Below are 13,533 nucleotides of genomic sequence, written 5' to 3'. Positions count from 1 at the left end.
TATTCTAAGACTGCAACATACTGTGTTGTATGAAGATTGCTAAAGTCAGAGCACTTTATGAATGTAATTGAGTAACTCTTTCAGGGCCCCTGTTGTACAATAAAGTATCTGGCATAGCTTTTTAAACAGGCAAAGACAGTTCTGAATAGTAAAATTTTGACTAAATTTAACAAAATTTCCAAAGTATGCATTTGTCATAGTTGATACAGTCTAAGTATATTGCTGACAATGTATGAGTACAGTTTTATAATTCATCGTAAACAGTTTACATGAAATACTGCATTATTCTTCAAACTGTTTGTCATATCTCATTTTCCATTAATTGACATAAAAGGCAAATAGTGAAAATAGTCTGTTTATATATTACAGAAACCAAAAAGAATGAGCAGTAGCCATCCAAAACTCTGGTTATAACTTACCCTGTAACACAAAATAGTTTTACTGCTTCTACTTGATCTGGTTTTTTGTCTTGTTTTGTTTTCTTGGAAAGTAAGCTTGTATTCAGTGTCAGTGGAGGCACTGGGGGAGATCTAGAGCCTCCTGGGGACAAATAGTGTTTTTCAAATTACTTATTTGCAGTTGATCTACCTCTGCGCTCTCCTGACTGCCAAAGAAAGTTTCTAATTAGCACTGACGAATTTTCTTTCCATAATTTTAACTAGTTTCTTTTTGAAGTACTGCAAGATGCCTCCTAAAACTGCCTTGCAAAATGTAATGGGTTTGAATGTTTCTCAGTCTGGGTTCTTTTGCCAATTAACACTTCTGATTTTTTTTTATGGTCGCTCTAAAACAGGTTATGTTGTAGCTTAATAAAACTTCTTGTTTTCTTCTGTTACCATAGAAAACACTGGAGAAATACTGTAACAAAGGCAGTCAAATCCAACTGTTTATTTGAAATAAGACTGTGAAGTCTTTCTTTTCAGGTGTAAATCCACTGCTCTAGAAAGTTTTCCCTGAAGTCAGTTTTTTAAAAGAAATGACTGAAAACCATCCTTCAAAGACAACTTCTTTCTTTTTGTCTTGTTTTCTAAATAAATCTTTTGTCATAGTAGATTGACATGGATAGATGTAGTATAACGGCAGTATACTTCAGAACAGGATGACCTTTTCAGGATATTTACTCTTGTCTTAGTATGATTGTGCTTTTTTTCTATAGAAAACTTTTGCATTAGTTGATATTTGTAAGTAGAATTAAATGAGAAATTAAAATTGGAAAATCTCCTGATATATATAGTGTCTTAAAACCACCCCATTACAGCTTTCTGTGTCTTTCTACTTAGCTGTTAACAAATTTGTCAGGAGCTAAATAGCTACTTCCATTTTGCTAAATCATTACAGTTTTTGTAAAATATTATGATTTAGCTCAGCCTTAATAAAATCTACATTTGATTTTTGGAATCTTTTAGTTACAGCCTGTAAACCAGCTATGTATACACACACATACAGAGTTATTAGGCTTAATTCAGGTTTTCTTGACAGTTTATTTTATGTAAAAGATTCCTTTAAAGAAATTATGTTTGTGAATTTCATGTCTTTAGGGTCCCTGTGTACATGATGAAGAATCTGGCCTCTCTCAGACAGGAAAACCTGCATTGAAGGCCCTTTTGTATCACTACCAATTCTATGAACATGTGAATCAGATGGTGAAACACTGTTACCTAGGATGTTATATGTTTGATTTGAATTCTTCCAAGGAAGACAACCTCATCATAGAAAAAGGTGGTATAACTGGTAAGTGATGTTAATGTAATCTTGTAGTATTTTAAACCTACTTAAATAACTTCTACTTTTGAGTAACTTACCTCAAACAATTCTTACTAAAAATGGAACTGAAAATGAATATGTAAACCATGAACTTAAATATGTTGTTGAGTCAAAATATTGCTCTGAGGATTTAAGAAGTAGATAAGTCACTGGTTTAACACATCTCGGAAAAAGCTCTGAGCTGTTATTTACATCTTTAAAAAGTTACAGATGGAAAAGTGTAATTGGTTCTGCAATACATTTTCTTGCAAAATATTGGGAGTAAAATACTTCTTACAGTTGTGACTTTATGACAGACCAGTACAATGAAAGTTTAGGAAAAAGAAATATATGGACTGTTTCTAAGACTTCTGTTTCTTGATGTGTTCAGTTTCAAAGATACATGAGTAGGAGTGGACTCTAATATGCTGAAGTTAGCTGCATTCTGTGACATTCAGGCATAATTTAATTCATGATCAAATTTAATACTTAGATTGGATTGATTTTTTTAAAATTTTTTTAACCTGTATACCCTTGGAGTATTTCAGATCTAACTTTTATATTGACTAATCATTTTCTGAACAATATTTCTAAGTCTTACTATGATGCATTATGGGAACCCACATTCCTGTCCAACTGTCTGTTATGATCTTTAGCAAGCTAGGAAATTCTTCAGAGAGCTCAATTAGTAAAAACTGTTCAAGGGAGGGAAAATTAATAAGTTCGTCCTTTTTGGTTTCTTTCTTTTTTGTGTGCCTAAGTTTCTGTATTTCCATCTGCTAAGGCTACAGATTTAAACAGTTCTTGTAGGTCTGCTTCTGTTAAACTTACGTTACAGAAGCATGAACAGAAGAGGAATGTTATTTCCCCTACCAAGTTATGACTTTATGACAGACCCAAGGAAAAGAAATATTCTTGGTTAACTCCCTGAGTTATCACGGAAGTACCTCAGCAGTATACAAAATTCCAGCCCTAAAAATCCTCAATTTCTTCTGTGGCTGCTTTATTTATCTGTAAGTGTAATTTTTTTCAATCCAACACATTTCACTCCTCTCATGGTCCTCTTACTTGTGCCTCTTGGTAGTTCTGTTAGCTGATGCAGTATCATATCTAAGAGCAACTCGAACTCCAGGATTGTAGAACTTTTCAGTGAGCAGCTGAGATACGTTTTATCAGGTCATTGAAAAGCAAGGCCAAAGAAATGTTTTTCCTTATTTCCTTGAATAAGGAGGAGGAATCATCTATGATATTTCAGGAACAAGAAACAAAATTTTTATTTATTTAAAAAAAGGAGGACAGGACAATTTTTGCTCCATCTCTAAAACTATAGTGCTTGAAAGGCTTATAAAGCTTTCATTCTTATGTTCAGAATTGTGTTGTTTATCTATAATGACCTGTTTCTGCTTTTTAATAGGTCCCTTGTCATCTCTTAATAGAAGATCTTGCTTTGGTTTATCTTCCTAAAACCATTTTTGTTGTTTTTTTTCCCAATGTATTTTCCTCACATTTTTCAGGAATATAAAAAAACTCGTCTGCAAAGTTACGTTAAAATTAGTTAGCTCAGTTTAGTAATTAGCTGAGGTATGTATAGGACTTCTATTTTTGTGGGTTTTGCACTCAATCTGTGTAATCTAGTGCTTTATTCTTTGTTTTTTTTCTTTTCTAAGTATTTGAAAGCCTCAAAACCTACTATTGACAGGTTTGCGCTATAGAATTTTTGGCACTTTTATTCTGAAACAGATTTACAAAGTAATTCTGCCTTTGTTATATTTATGAATATGGGTTCTCTTGAAACTGCTTCTCTTAAAATGCGAATTTGAAGTTTTTTGAAGATGAGGACATCTGTTCATTGTGTTTGTGCTGTGAGACCCCAGTATCTTCAATACTTTTGTACTACTATATTTTAAGTAAAACTAAATCTGAACTATTTCAAGTGACTAAAGGCTATGCAACTGCAGTTTGAACTAAGTGTAGCTTTTTCCAGACTATTTTATGTTGCGCTGAAAACTGTATTTTATTTAATTTCTATTTATTCAAGGGATTTGCTGGATAAGAATTTATATACGATGTGTGAACACTTACATTCTGAGATCTTCAGAAGGATAACTGTGGTTAGCTACTTTTCTGTTTCACTGAAACAATCCTTTGAAAAGCTTGTTATGCTCTCTGCTGATCTTGTAGTAATGAAAAAAAAAAAACTTTTTTCGTTTGATTTTGGTTTTTATTCTTTTTTTCCTACAGATTTTGATGATTCTCTTAATCTTTGGAAGGCTCCATCCAGTCAAAGCCGATCTTCACATTCTCAGTTAACATCTGAAACTATGGTAACTTGCAGAGTTATCTATTTATTTTAAATATAAAGTTGTTCATGAAATGCTTTGAAGAAATTTAGCACTCTTACAAATGCTAAAAAAAACCCCAACAAAACACAAAACTGAAATTAAACTGAAAATTAAAAAGCTGAAACTAAATTGAAATTTACTCTGAAGTAGCTTTAATATGCTAAAGAAAACTTTTATGGTTATTTACCTGAGCAAAAATAAATAAAATAGCTTACCTTGACTAGCTAAATGCATAAGGCAGTGCTGAATTCTGTAGCTTCTCACAGCAGGACATATTCTCTAGCGATTACTTTGTAATTGGTTTTATTGACAAAATGCAGTCATCTCCATCTATAGTTGTCACTTCTGCTGCTCTTATCCAAACTGTTCTTTCAGAGTGAACCTATATTTACACTACACAGCTACAGAACTGGATCAATCAAAACCACATAAGTACATTGGGTTAAAATTATATTCTGTGTCATAATAAACTCTGGATTCTGAAAATGCTTTTATAAAATATAAAAGTGTCACAAGTGTTTGCAAGACCCAAAATAGACAGGAAAAATATGAGAAGGCAGGTGGCTGCTTCAAAAATTTGTTTCTGGCTAGGATGATTACTGCAATGAAAGGCTGTAAACATATGCTGTCTTTCAAGGTGGCAAATGCAAAGGAAGAGAAATTGAAATACGTTCTTCCAGTTCCAGAGTAGATTTGCAATATCAGATCAGGCTGTGGAGGAAGCTTTTATAACATTCATTAGTTACCTGATAAAAATCATATGTTTTCAAAGATTGCAGCATAACTCCAAGAAAACTCTGACATGTTGCACTGAAATTCATTTTTATAGTATTATATTTTCTTCAAAATTTTTTTCTTTATGAATAACAATCTAATGTAATATGGAAGCCATAATATCATAGCTCAGAAGTTTCTTTTCTGTTCAACAGATGTGCTGATACGACAAAAACTGATAAAGCACAACAAGATACTGTCTTATTTTGTTGACTAAAATTGTTATGCTCAGTTTTGCTGTGGATCATGATGATGATAAAAACATAGAAAAGCCAGTATTGAAATTTTGTCTCAAAATATTTCACAATTACAATTTTTCCTTACTGTTTTGACTCTCTATTATAAATGTATTGCTGTCTAGTACTGTTACTGTTATCTGGCATATTTTTTAATAATTGAGGAAAAAGTATACTCTAGTTTTAAGATAAAATTACTCTTTTTCAGAAATTTTGTTAATGAACTGGATTTTCATTTATCGAAAACAAAACACCTCCCCCCCCAACTCTTTAGTATTATTTTAAATACAAATATTCAAATTTGAATATTTGAAACTAAAATAAATCAAAGTGCATGTAAATCAGGAAGTAGGTGCTAACATGAATACTGCTTAAAAAAACATTTACATAAGAATCTCAGGTTGTTTAAAAGCAGTTGTTTCCAAATTGCTTTTTACTGAATAAATTGAGTGCCATTTTCTTATAGGAATAAAAGTTGAACAAATTTAATCTTGTTTTGTTCATGTTACTTGAGGGAAAAGTTAAATTTCAGCAATTCTTACCAGGTTTGAGTGTCTCCTCCTTAAAATTGTGCTTGAGTTCTCATGAAGAGTTGAAGAGTTCATTACATGAAATTGCTTCAGCTTCAGTAGCTTAAAAAAAGAAAAAAGGAAAAAAAAATTTGGAATCTACTAGATCAAATTAATGTATTTTTATTTATATGTGTAAAGTAGCATCATAGTTTAACATAAAGGCATAGCTCTACAATTCCATTTAACAAATGGACAACTAATTAAAGTGGAAAGCACAGTTTAATACTAGGATACACTCATTTGTATCAGTCTTCCAGATGTTGTAAACTTCATATTTGCTAAGATTATGCTTTTACAGCTAATGTAAGAGAGTTTTATTCGAGTTGGGTTTTTGTTTTGTTTTGTTTTTCCTTCTTCCCCTGATACATATGAAGATTGCACACAAAAAATTTGATTGTCGTTTATAGAAGTTAATTTAATTTCTGTTTGTCCTTCATGGACCTTTTTAGCAGCTGTATACTCTTGTTTTTATTAACTAAGTTTCTTACCTTTAAAAAAATACCAATGCTGACATGACAGACAGTAAGTTTCCAAACTGGAAGGCAAGATGCAGACGTCTGATGTTCCAATGCCAGTATTAACTAGGAGAAGAAAGGTAGAGGTAGGGAACTGAGGCTAAATACAAACTGTATTTCAGAGGGCAGTTAACAACTATTAAGTGTCTATCTAGTAAAGTTTGGAAATACTTTTAAAAACTCAAACTTGTCCTGAAATTAGGCATTTGCAATTTATTCCTATGTAACTTCAAATCTTACGTGCCTACAGTTTGGCCCAAAGCTTTCCATTTTGATGTACGAGAAGAAGAAATACATTTATGAAGTCATTACCAAAAGTTTGTAGAAGTTTGTCTCTAAATTTTATATATTGATGGTACCAGGAGGATGTAGTTATTCCAACCCCACTAGATGGCATGCTTTCCCCATCACAGATGAAAGGGAGTCTGCAGGTCTCATTGAAGGGAAAAATGGGGGTTGTTGTGTGTGGTATAGATTTGATGACAACAGCCACAAATAACTGAGAGTTACCAGCTATCAAACCAAGTAGAGTTGTTTCTATCGGAAGCTCTTCTCTGGTATTTTAATAACATTTAAAAAAAAAAAAAAAAAAGTTGTTCTAAATATGTTCATATCCATTCATTTCATGAATATCAGTCTAAGAAGCTGAAACGGCTTTTTTTCTTCAGTAAGCCACATTCTGAAGATCTTTGCAGAAGCAAAAGTGATGTCATTTTACTGAATTGTGTGAATTTCTTTTCTGTGAAGAGAAAAGGTCTGTTGGATTTTTTAATTTATTTATTTTATATTTGAAAACAGTTCTGACAAAAAGAAAAAGACATTATGAGTTTTCTCTGTTTTCAGATTTCATGTAATCAATACTTTAATTGAACTATCTGCTATCAAAGGCTGATTTCACACAGGGTTCATATAACCTTAAGTGAAAATAGTATCTAAATTACTTTTTGGCTTCATCTTTTTTCCCCGTCCCCAAATTTTTCCCCAAATTTGCAGAAAGTAAAATTGAGAAAATTAAAAAGCAAGTACATTAATAAAAGAAACCTTTCTTTTTTTACTTTAGTCTGTAAAACAGTCTGTCAGAGGTCTTGCAGGGGCCATAAGTACATTTTTGCCCATTTTATAGAGTAAAGAGTAGTGATGTGGGGATGAAATCAATGATTCAAGGTCATGTAAAAGACAGCAGCAGAGCTGGATTGTCTGTATTCTGTTAAGTCATATGCACTGTATTTAGTGTCTTTAAGATCTCAGTGGATTACAGATTTTTGTGAAATTTATTTTTCTGTAAACTGGAATGTGGATACTGCAAAAAGTCCAATTCTGAGAAGATTAAAAATGTTTGTCTTTCATAGAATTCATAGTTTAAACATTAACTCAGGTTATCATTACAGAGAACAAATCCTTGTTTTAACCAACATGTTGTTTTGCGTTTAGTATGTATGATTGAGAACACCAGTCAGCATGGAGATACTTGATTTACACTGCATAAATACACTAAGGCTGTTCTGTGCCCAGGACTGCTTAGCAAAATGGGCAGTTATTTAAAAACTTGAGCTAAAAATGGTGCAGGTTAAAGATCTACAGACATTTCCCAGATAGCTTTAAGTCATGGCCATTCTTTCCTATGAAATCTTCTTGCTGTTAAAATAGCACACAAATGTGTGCTTTATTTTCTGGAACCATGGTTACCAGAGTGCTATACAGTTAAGTGATTTAAACCTTTGAAAAGAGAACTCAATAGAATTAATCACTGCAAGCCTATTAAAGCAATGCCAGAGGGATTTTTATACTAGAGGTTAAGAAAAGACCTTTTATTCATTTCTAGTAGATAAACGGTAAAACGTTCATATTTCTCCTGTATTTCCACTCAGACAATTTTTGTATTCTTTTGTATTAGTTCTAATCTGCAGTCGTCATCTCCCCCCACAGACAACCCTTTCTTTTCCCCAATTAAACCCCCTTCCAGTTGTTTCACTGTTAAGCAACAGAATGCTTCATTGCTCCCAGAAAGAATATGGTGGCAGTAGTAAATATCCTTTACTAGATACAATGTCTCAGACCCCCAGTTCGTCCTTATCAAAGGTGATTTATAAAAGCAGTAATATCTCTTCTTTCCTGGAAGGCAGAGCATTGTGGAAACAACTTCATTGTGTTACTGTATGTTTTCTGTTAAGATAGCAGAAAATTTCTGGTTTTAACCCATGTCCTACTGTGAAGCAATTACCAATAAATGTTCTATCAGTGCAGGAAGCTGATATTTTTCTAACCAGATAAAGCTTTTATTGATTTTTTTTTTTTAAACATATCTAAGACCTTATATTTATTTCTTTGCCCAAAGTGTTTACACCGTTTTAGAAGATGGAGAAAGAATTGTTGTGCGGTGTAGAACATATTATTTACTAATATGTGAAAGCTTGTATAAATTCATAATAATACTTTTAAGATGACTCTTAGCATAGTAATAATTCCTTTTAGGGCTTTACTTTTTGCAGAAGAACCATATGGACTGTTAGAAGTTGCATTTTGCATTTGTACTTTTTAAGAGAGTTATATTTTTTGTCATTTACTAGAATGCTTGGAATTGAGGTATAGTGCTGAATAAATGCAGAATTTACCATGTGTCAAGATGGATTGATTTACTCTAATATAAATAATGGATTTTAATAATTATTTAAATCAGCAAGCATGAAACTTAAATAATTTATTTCAGCTGGCAAATATGGGTTTTATTTGTATAATCTGAACAGAATTTGAATTTCAATTGGTCAGTACAATTTAGTACTGCATTTTGCTAACAAGAAAATTATTTAGCCAAGCATGTCCTAGTGTTTATGTGACCCAAGCTATATGTGAATCCTGGGTTTCAGACACGCACCTCAAATCTTACTGTAGCTTGTCTTCTGTGTTACAATAAACTTCTGGCTTTTTTGAGGAACAACTGAGCATGCTTGAGGAGAAAGATTCAAGACTGTAGGATGGACAGTAGAGGGAGACCAGAGGAAAATAAGAGAGAGAAGGGAGTTACAGCATGGAGGTGGCAACCTTTCGCTCATGCAGGAACTCTGGTCTCAAGTAAAGATGTGCTGATAGAAACCTAACAGTATTTGGAAGTGGTAGGAGGTGGGGTTAAACCTTCTAGGCGATGAGAAAAGACTAAGTAGAGAGTTTCTGTAGCTCAAAATGCTGCTGAGTAAATCAAAGCCAAACCTGGAAAGCAGTGACCGAACTGCAAGGATACAATAACTAGGAAGGGAGTAACCTGTGATTTCCTTCCCTCCACCCTTTTTGTCAATTAAGTCACTTTTGACTTTTCCTTAGGTAAAAAAAATATTCCAACTGATACTCTAATAAAACTTCAAAAAGAAAACCTTTGAAATATTTCAGTCATCCTTAGAAAGCTCACTGTGAGGAAAAGTCTAATAACATCCTTCTTCAAGCAGTGACTGTCTTGGGATTTCATTGGATTCCCCAGCGTTCTGTAGTCTTCACACTATATAGTGAGTCTTGAACAAAATTTATCTGATGTGAATTGTCCAGCTAGAAAACAAAAAACAGAAGTGAAAAAGTGACCTGACATGGGAGATGCTTATCCCATACTCTGAAACAGGTCACAGGTCTTGTCGTGTCGCAAAAGTGTATTATTAAGCTGCAGACTCTAGGTCTTCTGATCTCAAGCTTGTGGTTTTAAACACAGTAGCAAGAGCATTAAGAACTTTTAAAAGCATGGAAAATTAATAATATGATAGAATGTAGAATTGGTAGAAGGAGCATAGTAGTATGACAGTAAAATTATCTACTGTCATGTAAATATCTTGTATCTTTGCCATGAAATGCATACATGTAAGGATCACAGGACTAAGATTAAGAGAATTAACCAAAGTTGGAAAGACTCTGGACTTCAAATTTGGCTGATGACTAATGTGCTTGTGATATTTTTATCTGAGCATGTCCTGGTACAAATGAACAAGTGCTGATGTTCTCAGTAGAGCAAATAGTCCATGAAAAATTTGAGTTTAAATGCTTCAGTAATGCTTTTCTATCTTAGTCCAAACGTATATTGAGTCAATTATATGGATGAAAAAGAAGGATGAAGAGGAGGAATTTCCAGTAACATGGGCATTGATCAGTTTTTAACTGAAATGTTCAGGCTGTTCATATTGCACATCTTTCAATAGTTTCAATTATTGAAAGTTTAGAAATTATATACATATAGTGAGCAAAATTTAATCAAATTGGTTTTGAACAGTAGTTTTTACATCATTTTTGGTTTTGTGGGTTTGTTGCTTTTGGTGGGTTAGTGGGTTTGTTGTTGGTGGTGTCTGTGTCCGTCCCATTCCTGCCCCCCCCGCCCTGAGGAAAATATAAATAGAAGTCTGCTCTATAAAAGCTGGAATCAACTAGTTTCCTTTTTATGTCTTTCTAGATTCGATCTGCTTCACCATCATTGGGGAGTGTTACTGAGCTTCAGGCAATAGTCCCAACAAATTCAACTAGTTTTATTCCTGAAACTGTAGTTGATCGGCTTATGGCACAAGGTAAGTCAAACTTTTGAGTTTGCGTACATAATGATGAATACGATGCCTGCCCATATTCCAGTATTTGTATGTGCATATAAAGCTTGTGTATTGCTGGAACAATCACTGTTGATGCTTCTAGTGGTTGTTTTGGAAGACAAACATGAAACACTTCCTTTAAAATGAAATAGGGTGAAATACATTTGACAGAAATAAGTGAAAATGGTTAGTACTCCTTGAAATGTAACTCAAGACTTAGGTTCTATTCCTGTCATCCAGTTACCCTTTCAAAACATTCAATTTTGGTAAAGCTGTCATATACATACATGCACATGCACATGCACATACACATGCACACACACACACAGATGTATATATAGCTCTCTTTGTATGTAGAAAGAGAAATATGTATATAATGTAAAAAAAAAAAAATTATGTATGTAGAGAGAGATATCTACAAATATAAAATATTTTTCTGTTAAGGAAAGAAGTGTAAACTTGTATCTTTCCAAATTTACCGTTTAATGATTATTAGTGCCTTGTAGAAGGAACATTTTATTTCAAAACTATTTTAAATAACGCTTTTCCTGTATCTGATTTCTTGGGTTTTTTTTTTCCCCCTCGTTCCAGAATATACTGTTTTGAATGTAGAGAGAACTTGGATATTTTATGAAAAAGAAAAAGCAATTTGTTTTATGTAACTGCTGTAATTACTCTTTTGTGGTTTTACTTTTTTTTATTAAACGCATTCTAGGTCAAAGCGATACAACCACAACAGAATCTCCAAGTCAACATGATTCTCCCATGTCCGCTGTTATGTCTAAACAGCACGCTGTAGTCACACCTGCCCTTTTGTCAGCTGTTTGCAGCCTTCTGCACAATCTGCTGGTTGTCACACCAAAAGATACTGGAATTGCTCTTCAACAAGCACATTTGCTAACAGCTCTCAGCAGGTATGAAATCAATAACTGCTGAACTACAAACAAGGTGTAGCAATAGAGGTGAATAGTTTGAAATGAGATCCACGAGTGTTTTTTACTAAAACTGTTAAATATATTGATCACTTCTTGCTTCTGAAGTGTTCAAAAATGCCTTTTTAAAAAATACAGTCAACAAAAGAAAAGAATTTGGATTATTTCTTTTTTTTTTTTTTTTTTTTTCTCATAGAAAAGGTAGTCATATTGGCGATTCCATTTGTGGTATCTGTCTTCTATAGAACTACTGTGTTCCCCTGGTAATGTTTTAGGTTTTTGTCTAGATGGCTATTTAGTCATCCTTTTTGGAGGGGTAATTTTTAAGTTTTTTTTTTCTTTAGTAGAACATTACATGATGTAGTCAGGTATTCAGAATTGCAGATCATTTCAGTTCATTTTATGATTTTCTTCTTTGAATTGTATGCAATATTTTGAGGATGAGCCAAGGGCTGTCACACTAAAAGAGAGTAAATAATGCTTGCCAGATTTGGGAAAGTATTGGATGATAGGCCCTAGTGTTTTGTTGTTTTTTAAAGAAGGAACCACTTCAAAATAGTCTTCAAATTATATTTCATGTTTCCACTTGCATTGTAACAAATTCTTTCATCTGTAGAAAGCGTTTGGAAGTCCTGAAGTGAAGCATGAAAATTAGTTCAGTTTTTTTTAAGGTTTTTGAGAGCTTCTGTAGTTGCTCTTCATACTGCAATTAATGGGGAAAAAAAAACAACAACCCTTGTTTGAATACAGTTTATATTATTACAGAGCTGTTTATTCTTCTACAGGAAAGAAAATAAGCAATCAAATATAAACAAACAATTTTTACGAGTGCAGTAACAGCCATTGGAATTTATGTTAGTCTAACTATTTTGAAACAACTTACTGCTACTATAGTTGCCATTGCACTAGACTTACTCCTAAACCCCACTATTTTAAGAAAGTGCTTCATAATTTATTTTTACTCTGTTTATTTTAAATGTTCTCTTGTATGGAATGTTAAGTTAGTAGAATATTTAATTATTTAAGTATATATATCTAACCAACTTTATTTTGTTTTAGTCTTGTAAGTGCTAATCTGGTTGAGAGATGTATCTTGGAACTGAAAGCTCCATTGAGTCATCCATGTCATATAGAACACGTAAAAGCTCAGGTTTGAGAAGCATTTGTTACTTTCTAATTTTTTTAAATTACGAAATTAATTATGTTTGCATAATCTATATAGTCCAGACACACTGCTATAGGCTACATTCATGTGAATCTCTGTGCTTTTGACAAGTTTTAAGAGAAAATAAACCGTGTTATGTTCCACACAGAACAATTAATTTCTGTTTTAGAACTATACCTAGAACCATCACACTGAAAACCAGTTGTGTTTTAAAAATACAAATTGAGTTTAGCAGTTACAGAAATCATGTAATAGAATTTCTTTGTATGGTATTGAATTATGAGCTAGATACAGTTGCTGACACATTTCATACTTATTTTCTGCAACAAACCTGGCTGCTTTGCTTTGTCTCCAATCCTGTAGACACTTACATAGTTCTCAAGTAACTCTGATTGTATGCAAAGCATATAGGGTTTATGCCAACGGAACTACTTTCGTATCAAATTTAACTCTTTATATATAACATATAGAACATGCTATGTTCATGGCACAGCACCATTTTAAAGCTTCTGCTGCTCTGCATTCAGATTTACTTTGAAGAAAGATATCCAGGTTATTAAGAAAATGTGTTTCTGCAGAAATCTTGTGAGAATAAATAAATAAATATGTCAGGAATAATTTTTTCCTAAAGCTTCAAATTGAGCTTCTGTTTTCAGGAAGCACACATATAGTCATCAATAATAATGACCTCTTTTGTTTTTCTT

General features: G+C 32.9%; 1 protein-coding gene across 1 annotated transcript in view; it reads left to right on the top strand.

Moving 5' to 3' along the window:
• The window catches only part of RTTN (rotatin), a 90,936-nt gene that overhangs the window by 53,255 nt on the left and 24,148 nt on the right, over window positions 1–13,533 (top strand). The window contains 5 exon segments of the mRNA XM_050892355.1: window positions 1,539–1,731; window positions 3,985–4,067; window positions 10,603–10,714; window positions 11,448–11,646; window positions 12,724–12,814. Coding sequence (XP_050748312.1) covers window positions 1,539–1,731; window positions 3,985–4,067; window positions 10,603–10,714; window positions 11,448–11,646; window positions 12,724–12,814 — 678 coding nt within the window.

This window comes from Gymnogyps californianus, chromosome 2 (assembly GCF_018139145.2).
Source record: "Gymnogyps californianus isolate 813 chromosome 2, ASM1813914v2, whole genome shotgun sequence".
NCBI lineage: Eukaryota > Metazoa > Chordata > Aves > Accipitriformes > Cathartidae > Gymnogyps > Gymnogyps californianus.
Note: the sequence above shows the minus strand (reverse complement) of the source record. Positions and strands in the feature narration are given on the sequence as shown.